The 23483-nt window shown below is 41.6% G+C and overlaps 1 protein-coding gene across 3 annotated transcripts; it reads right to left on the bottom strand.

Annotated features, from left to right (window-relative positions):
- Positions 1 to 8715: 8715 nt before the first annotated feature.
- LOC103711505 (AP2-like ethylene-responsive transcription factor TOE3) lies at positions 8716 to 12356 on the bottom strand. 3 transcript variants are annotated; one of them, XM_026806378.2, is made up of 10 exons: positions 11960 to 12356; positions 11293 to 11848; positions 10958 to 11155; positions 10740 to 10827; positions 10476 to 10621; positions 10238 to 10282; positions 10044 to 10135; positions 9796 to 9950; positions 9521 to 9715; positions 8716 to 9431 (listed from the first exon to the last, which is right to left on the bottom strand). In XM_026806378.2, exons 2-10 carry the CDS (start codon positions 11802 to 11804, stop codon positions 9192 to 9194), a joined length of 1671 nt encoding a protein of 556 aa, XP_026662179.1. In that variant the 5' UTR covers positions 11805 to 11848; positions 11960 to 12356; the 3' UTR covers positions 8716 to 9191. The 3 variants fall into 3 exon arrangements, with proteins under 3 accessions (XP_026662179.1, XP_008795895.1, XP_008795894.1); XM_008797673.4 differs by having other exon boundaries at positions 10958 to 10988; positions 11130 to 11155; positions 11293 to 12350; XM_008797672.4 differs by having other exon boundaries at positions 11293 to 12356.
- Between the last annotated feature and the right edge of the window lie 11127 nt (positions 12357 to 23483).

Here is a 23483-nt window from a genome sequence, read left to right as displayed (position 1 = left end):
GACCCTAGATATCTTTTCTTTTATATTTTGGAATTAGAAAAATCATCTTTGAAATGAAAGGTAATATTTTGTATATTCTCTCATACGCTCCTTTTTTTCGGCTCTGGAGCTCTCCATTGTGAGATCTCATTACCCTAGCAATGGCCTTTGACGCCGAACAAAACCCCAAAGGTATTGAAATTTATCAAGAGAGGCATATTTTGGTTGAGGTCTTGGATTGTATGGCTATTGACTACGTAATGGTACAATATAATGAAAAAATATTTTTTTTATCTAGGTTAGGATATATACCAAGATATCAACCGATACTTTCTAAGATCACTTAATTGTCTATGATTGTTAGTTATCTCCTTGTTGGTCGACTAAATGGATCATTTAGAGATAACTAATTATTAATTGATTATTGCCATCTGTTACGGGCAATTGCCTGTCAAAAGCCACAGTATTGTACTATTAATTCCAAGCCAAGGAATGGATCATATTAAACATCTATTTTCCATCCTAAAATACTAAAGTTCTATCATTTTTAACCATGTTGGCTGGTCTTTCAACTTTCAATACCTATTTTATTATGTATCAACTAAGATTTTAGAATATCTTAATCTTCTTAAAGTCTCTCTACCCTTCCTTGTAGGCAAGCTAAACCTTGGATCATCACAATATTGGTTGCTGATCAAGATAGCTGAAATACTTTGGAATTTTTTATAAACTTACCCAACTTTTAAAAAAAAAATTATAAACTTGACGAATTAGGGTTATGGAAATAATTGACCTTCTTTTGCTCCCTTTTGCTGAAGGACTCCAATTTTGTAGATTATATCTAAAAACCGTGATAATTATGCCCAAACAGGTGCCTGAGTTTCCTAGTTATTTGACATTTTCTTGATTGGAGTGAACTCCTATTTAGGGTATGCTTATTACTTTGTTTCAACTTAAGTATCAAAATTGTGGACCCGACGTGATTTATTTTATTTATTTTGGAGGAAGTAAGTGCAAAGGAAGAACAAGTTTCCGGCATTGAGATTATCATTAAATTATAATTGATAATGACTATCACTTGAGTATTGCTTAAATTAATTGTTTGTAAGAGAGATGTGAGTAGGAGAACATTGAAGTAACATTCAGTCTACCCATATGGGCCTCAGATTCTAAGCACCCATACCAACTATTGTTCTCGGGTGATTTCTTTTTTTTTTCTCAATAATGGTTCTCGGATGAAGTAGAATTTAGATTTTGCACTTCAAGCTCAATTTTAAGAAAACAAACAAACAAACATGAGCATTTCTAACTAAACTAGAGTTCAACTACTCATTTTACTAGGAAATAGATATGCCTTTGAAGAGGTAGGAGGTGATGAAGATCAAAAGTCAACTAGGCCCAAATTTTATTGCCGACACCCTATAGATAAATAGTGTTGTTATTACTATTATTATTTTAAATTTAATTTTTAGTTCTAATTTTTCATTTTAACAAATTATAATAAGGTACGACAGGTCGACAACTATATATATAGAGACACACACACACACATGCACACACGTATGCAAGTATCAAATTGAATCAAGGTGATTAGCCGCACAGAATTTTGAGTTTTTTATGGTATTAGAGCTGCATTAGCATAATAGCTCCATGCCATCCAGCCATGGCCGCCTCATCCTTTGTTGCAACTTCCTCCTCCTCCACCACCTTCTCTCCCTCCTTTGTTTTCTTCAACATCTCATACCATATCCCTATTAACCTAGACTGCACAATGTATCTTCTTTGGATATATCTTTGAGTCAATCCATAGAGGCCATTAACTTATTTCTTTTGTTGATGAATCCCAACCTGTCACCTTTTCTAGATTACCCCGATTATTGAACCAGATATGAGCTGAGGACCAAATGTTGGTCTCATCTATTAATGCTAGTCTATCCCCATCAACTCTTCTATACGTTTTTGGTGACAAGTTTGCCAAGGAGGCATGGGATGTCCTCGCAAGTCATGGCCTTGAAGTGTCTAACTTCATAGGATAAGAATAGCTCTTCTTCAGTGAAGGAATATCTTGAACAATTCGAAGCTGTCACCAATCATCTTGCAGCAAATGAATCTCTTTTTAGTGACGAATGGTTTGATCATAAATATGTTGTGAAAAAAATTGTATTGGATATATTTGGAATTGCTTGTTTTGTTCATAGCACTGATGTGCTTGATATATAAGTCAAGCTCCAGATATAGTAGAATACAATAATAAAGTTTCATGATTATAGAAAAGATACTATGGATCAGATATATTATAATACAATAGCAAAATCTTATGATTTGATACAAATACTAATTTTAACTATAACAATCAGATTACATGATTTCTGAAGATTATTCTAAAATATTATACTAAGATTGTGCATGCAATATATGGCAGTTGGGATATCATACTAAGATTGTTCATGCAATATATAGGAGCTATGATATCCAATATCGTATATACTATAATAGGTGAGATTATGCATGATTGTAAGCTGCCATATCTTGCATGCTTTTTGTTCATCCTTCTATTCATTCCGCTCCTCTATTTGGCAACTTACAAAGTTTACCTATCTCTCTCTCATGGTTTCTACATTGCCGACATGCACCCTCTCATCTTTTGTTTGTTGCCAAACTATCATGCCATAGCAATTGTAATTCTGTATTTCATGATTTCGAATCTTGTGAGAAGGACAAGAACACGGGGAGGGAGCAACTAAGAAAGTACCATACCCACTTTGCTCGCTTATTGCTTCAGACCCTGCACCAGTTGCTTATTTGGGTTGTCATGTTTTCTTTGTTCTCTGGCATCATCACTTAGGCTTCCTTCCAAAAGAAATCTAGTACGCTATTTTACCGACACTTTCCATTTCAAATAAGCAAGGGAACCACAAGTCTTCATTACGTTAGGTAAAAGTAAAAATTTACTTTTTCTAGTATCCTTATCTAGTAAAATTTTTTATAGTAAAAGTAATTTTTTCTAGTAAAAATTTAGTCATTATCCCTTAGCAATGATACATTGTGATGTTTGGGACCCTGTGACCATTTTATCTGTATTTCAATTCTCTTATTATGTGTTATTTGTGGATGATTATTCTTAATATTCTTGGCTATTTCCTATGCATTTTAGTCCAATTTTTTTTTAAAATTTCATCCAAGGCATGCATTGGACGTATATTCGATACTTGTATCGAGATTTATTCAATAAGCATGTGTTTCCCTTCTCCATAGCCCCATCTACCTCTCCATACCATGATTCACAGCAACCGTCCTCATTGCATGGCCCCATCCAAATGCCAGACCTATCCCAATGACTCCGCACGGACCCAACCCGCTCATGGGTTAGTTCAAAGCTCAACCAGTTCAGGTACAATGGCCAACCAGATCTATCTTAGTATGCGCTTGTATAAAGCAAAACCCAGATGGGTCCCTCAATAAACACAAAACCTCTTAAATTGGTATAATTTTAGTTGGATCAGATCCACCACTGAGTTGATCGACCAGTTCTGCCGTGAAGCAACATGCAACATGCATGGAAGCCTGTGTATTACGTGCTTTCTCATTTCCCCATTCTTGTTGCTCCGCAGTTGGATTGGTCCACAAGCTACCATGAACCTCTTCTTAAGTTGGCAAGGGATTCCATCACCAACCAGGCCTTGATTTTATTGAAATGTTCAACCTAGTAATTTTACGGCCCGACCTTAAGCCCACATTGATCCGTCTTGCCCATTTCATTCATATGCCAATCTATTTATGGGCTCCAAGCCAACTTACCTGCGGTTAACTATTTTTTTTCAGACCCATCTCTCTTTCTATCATCACAATGGAGCACTCAGATACCTTCTACTCTATGTAGGTGCATCCTGCTTGACAAGCTAAAATCATCCATATATTACTGCTCTTACAACACGAGGGATTGTCCCTTCCACGCAAAAAAGGAATTCACCTTCCTCCATTGCGCAATGGCCATTCTGAATGCTTTGAGAGATATGCAGTATTGAAATCACCACTTGTCCCAAAAACTTGAACTCAGGATCTGTACTCTGATACCATGTTAAAATTACTACTTGTCTCTAGGTTTATACGCAATATGCCATTTAATGGTCAATGTTGCGAAAAAACATCAACCATTTCTAGACCTGTCTTGTTAAAGAACTTGGTGGCTCCTTCGAAAACGAAAGATATGGGCCCATTGTGTTGGATCGTGTACATCGCACCAACACGATTGACAGGAAGCCCATTGCTTCAAAAAAAAAGCTGGGTCTATTTCAGAACCATCTCGTCGTCTTAGTGCGGTTGGTGCTCTCCAAAATGCGACTCTCACGCATCTGTACATCGTCTTCTCTGCGAACCGAGCATGCCGATATTCTGAAGTCTCCAGCTGAAGCCCACTGGATTGCTGTCAGATGCGTCCTTCGCTTTTTTAAAAGCACTCGTACCTTGTTGCCATAAAAAAAAAAAAACACTCGTACACCTACGCTTTTTCTGAAACCTGACCTATTTTAGCTCTCGTTGCATGCTCTGATGTGATTGAGCTGGATGTCCAATGGACAAAAGCTTCACCACTGGCTTCTCTGCGGGGCCAATCCAATTTCTTGGTGCAAAAAGACCAGCCTGTGAATTCTATTTTTTGTTGTGACAAATTATAACCATAAGATAATGGCCGCACCGTATGTACATTATCTCCGAAAAAACCCTATAGGTACAAAAAGTGGAGTGACTTTTCAAGCCAAGCATATCTTTCATAAAATTAATGAGGCTGCGGATTAAATGGTGGCCTATGTAGCCAGCCATACGGATAGTACTGTATAAGCTGGAGATGGAGAGCATCCTCGAATATTCTGAGATATTCTATTTTTTAATTTTATTAGATATATTCGTACTCGTCAGACATGAATCATCTGTCCTAGTTAAAAAAAAAAAAAAAGCCTCCGTACATATACCACTTATTGAAACTTATTACCCATGAAATTGAATCGGGATGATTAGCCACTCTGAACTTTGAGTCTCTTTGGAGGAGAGGAGAAGTTGGGAGGTTTGGAGGAGCAAATTGCTTTCTGATTATGACTTTTGAGATGACCAAAAAAATACAATTATGAGGCAAAGAAAGCTTCCTCCTAGTATATCATTGGATAAAAAGATTAGCTGCCTATATGAAACATTGGTGAGTTGCCTATCCTGCTCTTTCTATCTTTAGAAGTAGTTTTATACGTGCAAGAACCTATATGTTTGACTCTCGCTGTATCGACCATAAAATAAAATAAATGTGCATTGTAAAATTTATATCCAAAATTAAAGAATATCAAGTTATGTTATGATTAATATTGTACAAATGCAATAGAAATTAAATAGTTTTTAAAGTAAAATAGTAAAATATCAGTGATTATAGTTATAGAATGAAAAGCATATGCTTACATAATGGCTCTGATAAATATAGAACAATATCCATTAGCTAACATCATAACAACTAATAGAAGTACATGGCAACATACTTGATCATACAGTATTTATCCAATAATTTTTTTAAAAAAATTATATCATCATCTTAATCTAGGAAAAATGTTTTGCATGAATATTGACTTTGTGAAATAATACTGACAGCTTGCATCATTATCCATCATCCCCCACTGTGATAGCTAATGCGGGTCATCATAATAATGATATTTAAGAGAACATCCAATCAAAGACTTAACCAGCTAGAGTGATTGCTTCTATATGATGCAATTTCTCTCTGTCGAATTACTAGTGAAACATGTTATCCAAGGGCTGGCTCATTTGGAGGCAAGTAAACTAAATTGATGGAAGTAGAGCACCATTTGCAAAAATATTGTAAGACAAAACTCCTAGTGGAGATATTTGACCATCTCAACTCTCTTTGTCTCAACTTTGAAGAGTATCATACAGATTAAATGGATTTAAACGAATTAAACAAGTTATGAGAATCGAATTAAATAAGATAAAAATAAATTAAGCGGATCGAGTCAAATAAAACATAAATAGATCTTAAATAGATTAAATGGATTAACCTAATTTTCTGACTCAATTCAACCTAGATATTAAATGGGTCAAAGTCAAACAAATAAACCAGGTCAGATGTTGAAAATTCAAACTTGAATGTTAAATAGATTAAACAGGTCGAGTTACTTACGATTCGAACTCGTTTAATCTAAATCGAATATGGATGGGGTCATCGCAGCCTTGGCGTGAGACGGAGGCCATGCTTCAGTCCGAACGCGGTCACATGGAGCGCTTCCTTCTCCGTACCCAAACCCCACCCCCTGCCAAAACGCCAAAAAAATATAAAGAAAAGACTCCAAGGCCGCATGCACTCGGCGGTGGGGCCGCCGCTGCCACGGCACGTTACTATTTATGGAAAAGCCCGTGAGACGATGGGCGGAAGGACAAAGCCCCGCCTGCCCAAAATGGAATGGCCAGGAGAAGCTCACGTGGCCATACAGAGAGCTCGCCGGTGACTCGGAACACGCCACCATTCAACCCACGCGGAAATGCTCCGGCGATCTCCCCTCAGCTGGCGCACAAGAGAAGCTTTACTTGGGCCCATTTAACTCTAAGTTGGCAATTCAATACCCAACCTTTCTCAACCGGATCCAAAGTCGGGTCGTGCAAGTAAGGATAGGCCGCTGCTTCTCAACATTCGCAGATTGTGGCTGGTTTAATTGCCTCCTATACAGCTTACCATTCAAAAATTTCGTTTGGATGAAGCGTGATATAGTGCCAAATTTTTTACTTGCTCTATTGTCTATACGAGACATTAAACATAGCAAGTTGCACTAGCTGTTCGGTATGAAGCACGCTATATATGTCTTTTTTTTTTTGGGAACAACGGCAGTCACACCCTACAAGTGTGGATACGACCAAGAAAATCAGAAAACAAGGCAGAAAAAGAAATCGATAATCTGTTACCCCCCAACCACACAAAATCACCAGAGTGATGGGCTGCATAGGAGGCAACCCAATTAGCTGCTCCATTCGCTTCTCTGTAGGTATGTGTGGCTTGGGTAACACACATCTGCAGCAGGCTGCGAATATCGAGGAGTAGTGACCTACCCTCCTCCACACGCCTCCGACTCCGGATTCAGTCGATCACCGTAACCGAATCGTCCTCGAGAATAAGCCGATCTACACCTAAGGTTCGATGGGCAAAGGAGATGCTCTTCCAAGCTGCTCTGAACTCAGCACACATCATCGAGGTATCGAAAATTTGCTGACCTTCTGCCGCTACTAGTCTGGACTCATGATCTTTAATGACCAAGGCTGCACCTTCGATCTCCCACCATCCGCCACACGCTATATATATGTTCATCCTTTTGCTTCTCATCTGAGATTGAAGTGGAGAGGTGTGATCTGGCGAGCAAAGTACGTTCATGATAGTCCTATTAAATGGACTCCATATGCTATCATGTGACACCGCACAGAGGCCATTCAATCACAGTTGCTGTACAACATACGGACATCGTGGTTGGAAGATACGATCATAAAAAGACACGAACCAAAGCTGCGGCATGACCGCAGGCTGTCTATAAAGAGTTTTAATACCTAGCATGAAGGAGAGTTACACTAGTAGTTTCACTGAAGGATTTAAAGAAACCATCTCAACCTTTATTCTGAGTCCGGGGACTTACAGTACTGGTGGTTAACTACAGAACTTAAACTGAGGAGTAGGTGCCCATTTTGAGACCCACAGCGACTTTATTGTTCAACCACGTACTGCGGCCGAGGAGCAACTTTTAAACCCCAAGGCCTCGGCAACCTCGGTTGGCGATCTTTTTGTGAGGCAAGTTCGAACAATCTTCGAACGGACATTTCCTGATGTCGCGGCAAATTAAAACTGACAGAGATACTTGAATGCTGGTCGATATAGCAAGAAAGAATCAACCATAGCAGAAAAATAAGCTTAGTGAATGATGAGCGGAGAAGAAGAAGTTTAGTGCGCTTCAAAATCTATTATTGAATGTATGCATACCCGAATGATATGAATCATCCATTTTAGTAAAAAAAAAAAAAAGCTACAGGAAAAAAATGTGGATGCGATCTTTCTTAGTGTTCAAGTTAACGTATCATTAGAAGTTAGAACATGATTTTTTTTTAAAAAAAAATATGTTTTATCTGATATTGATGTTTCATTATCTCTGACCATGATAAAAGCAATGCCTCTATGATCAATTGTATTACATGTTTTCCTTGATAGAATGCATCCCCCCAAGGATCACTCTAAGCATTTTACCTTCAAAACGTGCTGCACTCAAACCAAAATAATGTCTAAGCCCTTATAGTTATTCGAAGCTTATAACAGCAACGTAAAACCACATTTAAATATATAATTTTTTATAAATAGAAAAAAATAAAAATGACAATGGAATGCTTCAAAATTATGCAACACTTCCATGGGTAATACTGTCATCAGGCCATTGTAGTTCAAAGGAGAAGTTTAGAACCACTCTATATTGGCTGGTGTTTAAAACCTATCCCAACCACACATGAACTAGATGACACTGACAGCCAACCCAAATCAGAAGGACTGCAAAATAAAACATAAAAAATAAAACACCAAAAGAAGAAAGGTGGAAGTACCCATCGTCCGATCTTAGCCTGGCTCCGGGGTTGTGGTGTCACTCTCATCATAATTGCCCTTCTCTGATTCAAAGAACTTATCATGCTGACTGCATTCTCTCTCTTATTGTATTCTCCCAATAAAATAGACCCTGTTCTTTTTATTCACCAAAAAATAGACATTACAGTTTGAAGTTTTCCACTAGTTTAATGACAATGACAACCTTCTTTGTTACTCTAGAGTCGATGTGCATAGTTTGGTATTACTTCAGCTCTAGCCTTAAAGTGGTAATAATACCAAAATCCTCACCCCCCCCACTTCCCATTTTCCATTGTCCAATTCCTTTGGCCTTACCTAACAGCAGATAAATTCCAGGGGAGATAAGGTAAGACATAAGACCAAACAAATCAATCAGGAGCAAAAAACTAACAATCTTAGGCCAGCCAAAAACAGAGCCACCCTCGAGGAAGCCATCTCCCAATCTCTACAAAGGATTGATTTCGGGTAGTTTGTGGCTGCTGTATGAAAGCTGAAACAAAACAGTGCCAAAGTTATGGGCCCATTAGGAACAGAGGAATAGATACCACCACTGTATCTCGACTGCTTCAGTTGGGTCTCACGAGAGCCCGAACCCATTCTTCTGCTGCCAACTTGAGGGCAGCTTTGCTATCTGCGGCGGGAATCCTGATGATGCTGCACTCGCGGTCATGGCAAACATTTGGGAAGGCAGGGTGGAAGCTGACGGCCAATTGTTTCCGCCGTTTTCCCAGAACGAATGCTTCTCTTGCTGCTCGCAGCCAGCCGCTAATGGAAGGCCTCCTCCTACAATTCTTGCTCCATCATTGCTGCCTGCATGCTGCATCAAAAACCACGACAGTGTCAGGATCAGATTACGAAGCACCAAGCAACAAACACTACGAGAACTCTATTCGATGGGCTACCCACTCGACGAAAACCAGAAGGATTGAACTGCTGCGGAATGATTTGGAACATGGGGAAGGCGTCGCCGTTCCTCTGAAGCTGTGGGTGCTCGAACATCTCATTGGTGTGGAAAGGAACTGGAGACTGGATGTAGGCATTGCTGCGGGGATGGTTGATTCTGCTTTCTTTTTCTTCATGCAGCTTAAGCTTGCCATCAAACTAAAGGGGAGACAGAGTGAATTATGGTGGAAAGTGGAGAAAGACTCTTCAAGGCTATTTCATCAAAGTTTTCACCATACCTTCAGCCTGGTGCTCCGATTCCATTGTGGGTCCAAGGCCATTGGGAATCGCTGATCCATTCCATTGGTGGCTTCATCATCCATCGGTTCGAGATCATTCCTTTTGGTGCCTGAGCTCCCCAAGCAGAGGTCGAGATTGTGCTCGGTGTGGCTAGCTGCAAACAATGTTTAGATAGGATCGAGGCATGAACAAAGAGATAAGAAGCAAGTGCTCAGGAAAAGAAGCGAACTGCTGACGAGAAACCTACTGGGGAGATCGAGCTCATTCTCGTAGATGCTAGGATCGAAGTTGGTGACCGCATCCTTCCCATTACACTTGATCGCAGCCTTATCATAAGCCCTGCAAACTCCAAATCGGAACCTTTTCAGAAACACTTTACACCTCGACGTGCCGCTGTGTAAGAAGGTGAATGAATGATCAAATAACGGGAATCCAATCTACCTCGCGGCTTCCTCTTCGGTGTCGAAAAGGCCCAGATACACATATCTGTGAGAACAAAAAGGACAGGCAGTATAAGTTAAACCAGAGGGACCATCAAAGCATTCGCCAACAAGCAATTGCCATCAGCCTAGAAGTTGCACAAAGAAGAGACGTAGATGAATGCAACAAAGGAAGTTCTTTGAGAGGAAACAATATATGAAGTTTGGCAAATAGCCGTTGAGAAGTAGCTGTGGCATACTTTTTTCCCAAGAACTGGCCCATTCTAGCCTCCCATCTCCCACACTTGTGCAAGGTGACTCCCCTAAACCTAGAGCTTCCTCTTGGAAATCCAGTACTCTGGCGTCGAAGCACTTGGACAAACTCCTCCTTGGTGAGATTGCTCATCTGCCACCCACCATTCACAACCCTTTTCTTAGATTCTAATTCAATCATATATATATATATATACCAGAAATACAGGTTGCATGATATCTCATTGAGCCATCACTCACGTTCCCTTTACCTGTTTCAGATCCTCCTCATAATCATCCAGACTGAAGTTTATATCTGCATCCATCCCGCGAAATTTGATCGCCGCTCGGTCATACGCCCTGCACCAAGATATATCTATGACTCAGACCTACAGGTGGCTGGGTCTTGATTGGATTCAAGTCTGTGGAACTAATTGCAAAGAATTATTGAATTAATGGAATCATATGAAGGGAAGGTCCATCAACTCACCTAGCAGCGGCGTGTGCAGTGTCGAATCCACCTATAGAAGTCAATTTCATAGAGAACATCAGCATTTGCAAAAAAGTTGAAGGACATATACGCTCATAAACACTGCCATAATCATCAACAATGAAGACAAAAATTTCCATTGATTCATATAAATTCTTGACATCATACATACCCAAATAAACTTGCTTTCCACAATCCCTGCACATAAATGGGAGAGAATAGGTTGATATGATGCTCAAAGAGGAGAAAGAATAAAAGCCCCAAATGGTGGAATCCAATTCCAGAAATCCCATCTTTTTAGCTTTTGCGACAGGGCAAGGGAGGAGAAAGCTAACCATATATGGGATTCCCACCGCCCGGTCCTCCGGTAGAAAGTGACCCCACGGTACTGGGAGCTCCTCGACCGGGGCCCCCGCCGGCTCTTCTTCACGGGCTGCGGCGCCTCCAAGGCCTTCCCCGCCGCCCCCGGCTCCGACGACTGGCAGAACCGGACCCCGACCCAGTGGGCCCGGGGTGGCGGCACCTCCGCGACCCCGCCGCCCGTCTCCTCCGGGCTGCCGAGGGGGAAGAACTGGTGGGTGACGACGGCGGAGGGGCTCATGTCCCGGTGGCCGGAGATGGGAAACCCGAAGAGCTTCCCGGCGCCGCCTCCGTCAGCCTCCCTCTCATGGGAGGCCTCGACGACGACGATGGCGGAGAAGCTGGAGTCGTCCCTCTCGCTGCCTGCCTCCACAGATGTGGAGGCGGTTGCCGGCGCCGCCTCCTTCTCCTCTCCGCCGTCCACGCCGGCGGGAGAGCGGCAGCCCTTCTCCTCCTCCTCCAAGGCGGCGTTGTTGAGATCCCACATCCTGGCTTCCTCGCCTCCTAGTCCCGCTTTCTTTCCGCTATCTCCTGCCATCCAAAAGGTCGGAGCTTCGGTGCTTTAACTTCGTAAAAATCCCACCTTTATCTCCTTAACCCACTCTAAAAAGAACCTCTCTCCCTCTCTCTCTCCCTCAATACCTTTCTTCTCTGCCCACCTTCTTCTCAAATCCGAAACCTACAACAGGGGACTGAGCCAAAAAGGCAGCAGGAGAGGTGGACTGATGCCCAAAGGCAGCAGCTTTGCCAAACTTAGTGTCCCCCAACGATGGATATGGGCTGGGAAAAATCCACAAGTCGGGAGCTTTTACTAGGATATGGGTGCATAAATTGAAACGAAAGCAAGAGTGGGAGGCAACCTTGGCGATCTTTTTTATTTTTTTGGTGATCTCCTTTAGGAGGCTATATATCTCCACCGTTTCTCTCTTTCCTTTCCCCCTGAACTTCCCTTGCTTTCTCCACGGCCCCTTCTTCCTCTTTTTTTTTCTTTTGTTTTTTCTGGGAACCACTGAGTCATCTAGGTGGCTGTCGTTCCATTCAATTCTCTGGTGGAAATGGAAAAAGTAAGGAACCATCCCTTCCCTGCTTCCACTTCCCACGTTAACCAAATCGAAAAAGCATGATTAATGAATGTCCCCTTCATTAAAAGAGCTTAACCACTAGAGACAAGGTGACTCATTAGTTTTACTTTCTTAACCTTCTTCCTAACCTCTAATTAGCATATAATTAATAGTGATATTCCCCAGGGTACTTTGGATTTAACATTTTACGTTTCACTAGCATGATGACTTGTCCCTCACATGGGCTTGGAGGAGCAGTGCTACAACTAGCACCAACCTTCACAAGTAACTTTGAAAAAATCAAAATTAGCAGCATCAAAACATCAGGGTGACCTGCAATCCTGGCATCTGGTCCCTCACCACTAAAAAATGTTCTTTGATTATTTTTTTTAAATTTTGTGCAAGTCAATGTTAGACTAGCTTTTCCCTGCTAGAAAACAAGATGAAACAGTGTCAACTTGCATAAATAAAGTTTGAACAAACCAAAAAATATTTCTATATCACAAAGTCCCTCCCTCAACAAGCAATCAACCACCATCCAAGGGTTCTCATCATGCTACAGAAATTATTAACTCTTGGAATTCAGTGGTCCCCCCTCAAATGGATGTAAATTTACTCTCAAAAATACCTAATTCCTCAATCTATATTGCATTGCCCAAAAATATCTGAAAAAGTTACTCGATAGTACATAGCCTACAACCGACCAACCTACCTAGGACTAGCCTAGGGATCAAAGTGCTCAGGACCTTCCCCCCCCTTTTTTTTTGTTCTCCCTCTTTTTATAGTTTTAACCATCCCCTAAGTCCTATGTCAAATCATGGGATGCTTAATAATCTCCTAATGGGTGCCTAACTTTCGGATAAGCTTTCCACTTCAATGAGCTAAATAAGCAATCCTTAATTAAAAACCACAGCTGGTTTTGGTTTAGGTCATTAGGGGTTGGTTGGGAAAGGAGGCAGGAAACAATAATTAAGAGGAGAGAAGAGGGGCATTAAAGGGAAACCGCAGAAGGCATCTCCCCCCACGAAACCGATCAGAAAATGGAAAGGAAGAATAACAGTAGAAAAAGGAAAGGTTTTCCAGAAAAGTCCAATCCAAGAGTACGGGAGAGGGCCACGTTTCCCTTCTCCGCCAACGTCAAATGGGCCAGTCACCGTCGACAGCCGAGGTGCTGCACCTCGTATTCAATGCCAACTAAGAAAGAAAGCGAGAGAAAGAGAGAGAGAGATTGATGGGTGTCAGCCACCACTGGCTCACCGCTGGTCCCCCCACCCCTCCTCCCGCGTCGGCCCAGACCTTTCCAATAATGGAAGTGGGACGAGGCTTCTCTTGGATCCCTGTCCTCCATCCCTCCCTCGTAGAACAGACTAACTCAATAATTCAAACTCGCAGCTTCCCACCCTTCTACCAACACTACCTGCAGGCTAATTCAATCATTCTAGAAGATGATTGGACCATGATCATCAGATAAATTCGGAGGGAGCCGAATGAAGAGAACACGGACCATCCCCTAATCCGAAACATAGAGATGATGATGAAGAATAGAGTGGCCTTCGAGACCAAGCATGTATTCAGAAAAGCCAACGAAGCGGCTGATTGAGTAGTTGTCTACGCGGCCCACCACTCAGAATATATCCTGAGGTTAGAAGAGGAGGAGCTGTCATAAGCACTCTGCGAGCTTGTATTTTTTGATTTTATTGAATGTATTGTACACGCATTATATGAAAAATTCGTCAAAAAAAACAACGTGTGATGTGCCTACCTTTCTTTCCATGGTGTGCCTATTTCAAAAATGGAGGGCTTTCTCTTAACTCAAAATTGGACACCAAACTACGATGTATACTAGCTATACTCATATATGCATGGTGTGAGTTGCCGTGTACCAAAAAAAAAAAAAACCTACACCATATCGATATAGATGCATATGTATTGATAGGGGTTATAGTTGCTTTCGGTGCAATATCAACCAATTGCTCTCACGGTCCTACTACTCTTAGGATGCATCTCTGTCGGTCCTAATCAATCATCCTAGCACCAGATGTTGAGCTCCACCTAAAAATGGAAAGAAAAGGATATGATCTCATAGCCATCGCCAATGCAATTTTTCTAATTGAAGTAAGACTAGTTAGGTTCTCCTTGAAGGTCTTGGCTGATCAATTGATGTGCATTGGGTGGCTGCATGTACATACTATCGCTAACCCAATTGCTTTCTATACTTGTAGCATATTCGACTGATCATTGGATATCAATGGGATCGTACGCGTATTATAATTTACATGTGGTATTCGTTTCACACGTACATCATAAATAAATAAATAAATAAATTAATTAATTGTACACACTGCTTGTCCGGTAAAAATGTGAATACTAGTATTATTGGGCCCAACTACGGTACCAACAAGTCGGTGTGATGATTTTTTGAACATATACGATGTAAGTAAACATCATGGTCCTTTCCCAAATGAGAGGAAGGACATAGGATTGTTAAAAAATCCATACAAGGAATCCAAGAAGACATAGTTTTGTAACGGTGGTTAGCTTTGGAGCATGGGATCCTTCTCATGTGCAACTCGTTTGTTCATTGGTATGATGATAGGGGCGAGATGGAAGTTGGCTTCTGGGACCGAGACAAGAACTGTTGAGATCCAAAAAGATCCGGTAGATTGTAGGGGCTACATGATTGGATTGGCCGGTCAGCTCGGTCCGTACCCCACCCCTTTTATATGTGTGGTTGTGGGTGGAGACGCCTTGCCTTCCCTTCTCTCATACGTTTATTTAATTTAATCCCAATGGAGACCTAAATTTACTTCTCGTTGAACGCGTTTTTCATGTGGCTATGTATGGTTTTCTAGTCTCACCATTGGGGGCAATTATTTTTCAGTTCTCCATTAATTTTGCCAGAGTGAGATGGGATCGATCGATGTCAAATTAACCCAAAAGGCTTGAGATTGATCACAAATTGTTTCGAATGGATGAGCCATCTAGCCCAACAGAATGAATCAGCAGCTTACTTTGGTTAGTTGCCAAAGTCCCAATTAAGTATTTATTTTAAATTATCATCTCAACAAAGAGCATGATGGCACCACCGTTAGCTGTAGATTAAGGTGAAATTTCATTTTTATTTTCATTTTCTTTTCTCTTCTAGCATCAATTCCCGGCTAATAAATTCAGTGAATCTTTTTTTTATGATATTTGCAAAAATTGATTCACATCTCTTCGCAGCCTCTCAAAACTAACGGGCCTTTTATATATATATATATTGGACCAACATGGCAGCCAAATTAACATCAGAGCGTACGAGACTAACCTGAAATCTTGAGGCGCATCAGAGTTCGAAGTAGACGAATGGGGAGTTTTCTTCAACTTAAAATATTTTACTTTGGTAGCTTATATCTTGATTCATTCGCACATCATGCCCGACCTAGGTCGATATCTCACAAACAGAATTTAGCATATCGAACAAGTTTCGCTTAGGTTATCCGATCGAAGAACCAAGGATACGCTAAGATCTAAGTTTTTTCTAGATCTACCTAACTCACATGCATCTCTTCCACGGTATATATCTATATCTATATCTATGAGACAACGTACGCCATGAACCATTTTTTTTTCTTGGCCTGTGATACCGAATATTTTTGTGGACTAAATGGGCAATACTTTTGGTGTTTCCACGAGCAAAGTGACAAGTTTGCCTCGCTACGCGGCACCATGCATCGTTAGGCCCTGTGGCTGCTGTCCTCGTTTGTCCACTTTTGGAGGCTGGGGGGGAGGGCTTTACCTCCGTAATCGAAAAGCAAATGCGGTTGTTCGCCTCTCATTTCCACTCCATTGTTTCCTGGCTATTAAAATAAAGGCAACGTGAGGCTTGCCTGAGCTAAATATAGGTACAGTGTTGTTAAATTCTCGCACCAAACGTAACCTCATATCAGTGCCTCCCTGGTCCCCCTTCTAAGTCTCCAACCTACTCCATCTTAAATAATTCTTAGCATATCTTTTGGAGGATATCATGCTCTATTTTTTTTTTCTATACACATGTTATAGTAATTTAATGTGATTGCATCGTCTTCCTACCGAGAAAACACCCTCTCGTGAATGACGATCAACTCCATGTCTCCTCAACTCTGTGCCTGAACAGTTGATATATGTGACATTGGTCCCATTTGAATGTGATGCTGCCGCTTGAGTTATTCCTGAAGGCACAGTTATTCCGGTTGGCCCTATTCTGGGACCATGACTTGACTTTATGGCAGACTTCCATCCATCCCGCTACTGTAGCTCGAAGGCATTTGGAAATTTCCTGCTCACGAGATTGCAGAAAAGATGAATTTGATGGTAATTAATTCCTATCGTACTATTTTGGAAAGAGGATAGCTAGCTCTTAAAATGTTATTATCTCAAGGACAAGCCTCAGATAATATATATACATATATATTTTTTTTAGTACATCGGCAGCTCATCCATACTGCATGGCAATAGAAGAGGATGCAAGGGAGGCAAAATAGAATCGAGCATATAATGGGATCCTTGTAACATTTCTCTATTTAATTTGCTTAAGGGACTCAGATCCTCTAATTTCATTTGATTTCAAGAATTAGGCATCTCAACATAAGATGTATATATGAATGCTCTCGCCGCAAAGGCAAGAGATTTGTTCATGTGCACATGACATGAGCCCCATCATATCACTATTAAATAAAATAACAAGAGTTATTTATAACCAAAATGTGTTCACAGAATTTTTTTCCTTTTTTTTTTTTTGCATTGCGGCTGCTCTGCAACTGTTAAACGGAGAAAAAAAATATTTTACTCAAACATAAACTAAAAGTTATCCTTTGTCAACCTGAACTAATTATACCACGCTACAATTTATTCTAGTTATTGGGTCTTAGGGTGTGCATATTATTCAAGTCTGGAGGCCGAATAAGGTGTATGGTACGATGTTGCGTTCTCATAATTTATGAATTCTGAACTACTTCTTTGTGCAAACTGGCTCTCGGCACTCGGCGTCACTTCAATGCTCCTTTTATTGACTGCTTTGTGGGTGTCTGCGAGGGAGAGGGATAGCTGGGGACCATCGACGGAAAGAGCATCTCTAAGCTTCACAATAAAGCAATAATAATAAAGAAGAAAGAAAACCATAACAACATCTGATGGTTATTTATTTATTACTTGATCGAATAATTTATATATATTTAGCCACCAAGGTGGTAGCCTAGTGGTACTGGGCGGAAATTCTAACCTCATGATCCCAAGTTCGAGTCGCTGCAGCGACGATTAAAATGTGGATTCGGCCACTGCTTAGACATGAGGTATAGGACCGCTCTTGGACCGCTTGTAGCCAGGGTGGCAGTGCCGAGGCGGTCGCCTAAGGCCCCCGGCCCAGGAAAGGCCCCCACCGAGGCACCGACGGCCACATTTTTTTTATTGTTTAATAGGGAGTGGGCAACGAACGACGGATGTGAAAGGCACTGGGGCCTGGGGCTGGGCAGTGGCGGTGGCGTCTGGCAGACGGCTGAGACGGTGAGGAGATTGGGCGACAGCTACGAGCTCCACCCATACGCTACTACAGTGCGTCCCTTCAGCGTCTCCTCCTCCGCTTTTGTCCGTGCTGCCTGCCTGCCTCCTCCTCAAACTCCCGACTTTCGACCTCCGGCCTCTGGGCTCCGCGGCGACCGAGGCCTCCTGGCTCTCCTCGCCGTCCTCGGCAGTCGGCTCCTCCGACAGTCCGTCTCCGAGTCTTCGACCTCCTCCCGGCCCAGGAAAGGCCCCCACCCACGATCACGGCCTCACGGGTCGGTTGACTCGGTTCCCACAGCCATAGGCCACAGTCCCACACTCCCACTTCACGGGTCGGCTGGCCCAGTTCCTACTGATCCCATTCCCAGGCTGGCCCAGTTCCCTTTTTTATTATTTTTAAATAAAAATTTTTAATATTTTTTATACTTATTAAAAAAATTATTATTAAAATAATAATAAAAAAGGCCTCTTCTAATGAGTTCGCCTAAGGCCTCCAAATGTATTGGGCCGCCCCTGCAGGGTGGTGCCAGGTGTGACGTACTCACACGTGGGACTCGAGCCAGAGCCCAAAGGGATAGCTGAGCCGGGCCCATGGGTGGGGAAGGCATGAGTAAAACCGGTCGGAGTGCCCAACACACGGCCATTTCTGCCCGCATCGAACATTCTCTTGATGGGACGAGGGCCCAGTGGGGGTTGCTACGCGGGGGAGGACTTGTCCCTTCCTCCCCCTACCCCTTTTGCATTAGCAAATATATATATATATATATATATATATATATATATATATATATATATATATATATATATATATATATATATATATATATATATAGAATAAATATATCTTAAAATTCAGAAAGTAAAATATTCTAAAACACATACACCATCCTATTGAAGTGATATGCAATAAAAGATAGTAAAAGACATCATTTGACCTATTATTCTACTGTTCGCCTCGCGATCGATATGGCTCATTTTGAAAGCAGCATATTTTTCCACACACTATCAGATGTTTTCAAATAAGGAGGGCATCAATGATTGCGGACTGCCCATGAGTCCATCCAATCATGATGGCTGATGGTTAATTTTTTCAGACCACATTTGGACAAACAAAATAAGTTAGAACTTATGCGGTAATTTTTTTTTTTAATAAATTTTTTTTTGTAACCCAGTGGAGTACATATTGGAAGATGATAACTGGCAAACGATATTTTCATATAATTTAGCAAGGAGACCACTTTTAGCTAGACCATTAATTCCCTATAAGGTGTTGTTGCCATTCCAATTTACTCAAGTCTTGGCTGATGGAAGAAGAGAGCGGCCATTACTGCCTCTCTTCTTATATTTGACAGGTGGTGTTGATTTAAAGAAATTAAGTAGCGCATGAAGCCAGTACAAATCTATTTATAGCTTGTCCACCAACCAGGATTGTTCCAAGTTGATCCTTTCAATTACTGCCTCTTTGCTATAAAGTAGACATGGTTTCTTGGTTCTATAGCACCTTTTTTTTTTTCTTCACTGAGAGGGTTCCAACACATTGTTATTAAAACAGAAAACCATATAAAATAGCCAGTGTTGACAGTGATCTGGACCTAGGGGAGAACATGTTGCAGCAAATTTATTATATGATGCTTATGTATATAATAAATGCATGGCATGATTAAAAAAGTATTACCTTGTTATTTTAATTCGAATAATCTTTCTTAATTCATCTACATGGGAGCTTGCTCGAGCCAATATGATCAGCATGCGGCGAACCATGTGGTAGAATATATTACCTGGCACTCAGGTGTATGGCACAAGTATCAAAGCTGAAATCTTTAATCTATGTGCTGCTAGCAATAGGCCCATCAGGCATGCACATCTAACGTTCTCTTTTTTTCTTTTCTTTTTTTATTTTTCTTTTTATTTTTTTTTACTAAAAACGGAAGTATCATGCCAAATATGTACAAATGCAACCAAGAGAGTCAAAATACAAAATATCTCGGAGAGCACTCGGCAGCTCCGCCTCACCCACCCATAGGTGTCCCCCTGAATCGTCAGCAACAAATGAAGCCACCCAATCGACCGCCCCGTTGGCCTCCTGGTAAACATGCATCGCCTGAATGGCCATCCCATCCTAAACTATGGCTCGGATATTTCTTAGTAATAGGTGGTAGTTGCTGATCCTCCCGGAAGTCTGTAGAATCCACCCAATGATCGTCACAGAGTTGCCCTCCAAAAAGACCAACCTCGCTTGTAGGGCATGCCGCACATAGCACAAACCAAACCAAGCCGCTTTCAGCTTCGCTGCAGGCACCGAAGTATTAAACAGCTTGCAGCCCCTAGCAGCAATCATCCTGGAATCCAGACCTATGACCACAAAGCCCGCACCTTTCCTCACGCTGTCTTGCAAGACACAACCATCGAAGTTAACCTTGAGAAAACTCAGGGGTGGGGGCTCCCAGGTGAAAAACACCGTACGGGTGCTCTATAAGCAGAAGTAGAGCTCCAGATGTCCCGAGCTATCAAAGGTCTATCTGAATGGTCCGCCTGAGAGACCTCCACAGCTTGCAGCCTCGCCCTCTCCACCACCACTCCCGGAGGGGGGTAGACTCCCCGAATGTCCATGCATTCCTCGCGAGCCAAATCTGGTAGGCAGTGTAGCTCTCCCACACTACCTCTAGACTAGACTGCGAGGCACCCGTTGAACATCTTAGGCTCTCTAGAAAGGATGCTGCATGTCACCAGAACTCCACAGGACTTTCTCTTCATCTCTATAACTGCTTTTATCTTACCCTTGTAATATGGGACTTTCCCGTTGTAACTCCGCTCTAATTTCATTTCTATTATTTCACCATTTTTCCGATATTGGAGACCTATAGTGCAATTTGTTTTTCTTTCAGTATTTTAGGCTCGTTTCAGTATTTGTTTGATAAATATATACTACTTAGTTTTTTTTTCTAAGACGGGTGGATTATACTAGACGAGTATGGATGCACCTAATAAAATCAAAAAATAAAATACCTCGGAGTGCCAGGAGCAACTTTCCATCTCCAACCCACAAGGTACTACCCAAGTGACTAGTTACATAAACAACTATCCAGTCTACGGCCCCATTAGTTTTACGAAAGACATGCTTGGCCTGCAATGCCCCTCCATTCCTCACCATTGCCCAGATATCTCGGAGTAAATGGTGGACGCAATCGTTGTCCGTTGGACTCCCTCGAATCCAGCTAATGACCGTGGCCGAGTCCCCATCCAGGATGATGGAACTGTCTCGTAAAATACACCGAACGTGATGAAGGCCCGTCCAAGCGGCCCTCAGCTCTATATCCGGAACCATACGCACTACTTAGTGCAGCTCTTACTCTAAGGAATAGAAACAAGAGAAACCCATGCTATAATTAAGTTAGTGTCCATTTTTAAAGTAGACTTGCAGGGTATGTGTCCTTGTGTTATTAAGAGCTTCATAGCCATTGGTATCAATAACCAACAGATATTGCCTGGTATAATTAACCATTTGATCTGAAGGTGCGACTGCCAATATAAAGCAATATAATGAACGTTGAGCTTCCTAAGATGGCTTATCATTCTATAACACACATGAAACTATATTAAAAGGTTGAAATTTAGCTATTTGCTGCAACTAGCTAGATGATGGCTCTTGTAACTAGAAAGTGGCACATTTATCAAGTTATAGCTACTGCGATCGCAAGTGCTCGCAAACGTGATGTCTTTTTTTTATTCTTTTTCCTTCTTTTTGAGGAACTTCATTTTTGCATTAATGATCTTGACAAAAATTTGAGCATAAAAAATGCAAAGGTATGAAGATGTGGTAGAAGACACCTAGCTCTATGCCAAGAGAATTCTACCTGCTCCATGAGTTAAACCAGGGAGAAGGAAATGAATTAACATGATACATGGCAACAGTAGTGCAGAAATATAAAGCATGGGCTCTGATAATTTTCATTTGAATTTCCATCATATGCAATACATGTCTAATAGAAAGGTCTAACCAGAACACGAGTAGGAAAGAAACTGCGAAGTTCGAGTCCAACCATGAGAAATTCTTGATATATAACTAGTAAACCGATAAAATTCTAAAACATAACCTGTTAAATTTTAGGGCAAATCATCTATTCAATCCATATGGAACCTAAATCTCACATACATGGTCGTCAACACTTCCCTACAGCTTGCCTCATAAATATTTACCTTTGCAGCTGTAAATGACTTGATACACGAGAACGAATGCATGCTTTTTACGGCATTTCCCTTCTTATCATCACTTATGAGTGTTCTCAAGGCTAAAAAAAATAGCCTCCAGTCCAAATGGGCACCAATAGAACGTTGAGACCCGTTCCATTGAGACCCAGTGTGATGTGCATCATTCATCCGCCTGCACAGATATCAAAGCAAGTAGTGGATGATCCATTGACGGATTCGTGCGAAGAAAGGCGGATTCTTCTTTCGGGTGAAAGATGCAATTGCTCGGTGAACACTGAGGTCGGCCTAGCCGCCTCGGCTCTGAAGTCAGCTCGGTAGGAGCCCTCGAGCTCGGGCTGGAGTATTATTGTGGATACATATAGTTGACAGAGCCTCTTCGACTCTTGGTCGATCCTGCAGAGCGCTCCGAGTCAGGCTCGAGGGACGTCATTGTAGATACCTGCAGTCGACGGGGCCTCTTCGGCTCTTGGTCAATCCTGCAGGGCACTCCAGGTGGAGATGTTCGGGCGAGGTCTGCCCGGGCTTTTGTAGGGTTCGGGGTCGGACTGGTGTTCAGCAGGACTGAGGTCTGGCCTGCTTCGGTGCTAATGTTTATTTGGCTGAAATTGGGTGGTCCTATATTATAAACAGGACGATCCATTTTGTCCCCCATCAATGCAATCCAAGCCCAGACCGTGGAGCTAGTGGATCTTGTCTCAAAAATTATACGACACTTTATCAAAGAGTAGCCTAGTCTCCACCTTGCGTAGCCCAAAAGAAAAGTGAAAAGAGGAAAGAGAGGCGAGAAGAAACTTTAGGTATATCACCAAGATTATGCTATTCGTGTTGCATTTTTGTGCTCTTTGGATGGTCCATCTGCAATAATCTTAAAAAGAGCATCCATAGAGGATTGAACTTTTGACCTCGGCTGAAGGGATTGGAGCTACCAATCATTTAAACCATGCTAATGGGATGGCTATTGGGCTGTAGATCAATGCCACTGTATTAATTAGGTGATATCTACTAGAACAAGTTCCTTTAAGAGTGGTTCAAACTTCGTACAATCTTGATAGCAGTATCGTATTGCCTACTTGCCATTTGCATGTGGAATAAGACCGTGCGTTTACTTCTCCAATGCACGACACATGTTGAGCATTCCAAGAGAGAGAGAGAGTTTGAACCAACTTTGCATGAGACACTTCTCATGCACCAAAGTGGCTGCTGATGCGCGTGCAAAGTTCGTGTGAAAAGTCGCACGCTCGCACCCAAATGATGTGCAAACATCCGGTGCTCATACAATACTCTCAAAATATTATGCTCCAAAGTCCAAACCTTTGTATTTCACGAAATACAAACTTATATTCAATCAAACATATGAAAGACATTACAAAATGATACAA

Source organism: Phoenix dactylifera, chromosome 1, assembly GCF_009389715.1.
Source record: "Phoenix dactylifera cultivar Barhee BC4 chromosome 1, palm_55x_up_171113_PBpolish2nd_filt_p, whole genome shotgun sequence".
Taxonomy (NCBI): domain Eukaryota; kingdom Viridiplantae; phylum Streptophyta; class Magnoliopsida; order Arecales; family Arecaceae; genus Phoenix; species Phoenix dactylifera.
Note: the sequence above shows the minus strand (reverse complement) of the source record. Positions and strands in the feature narration are given on the sequence as shown.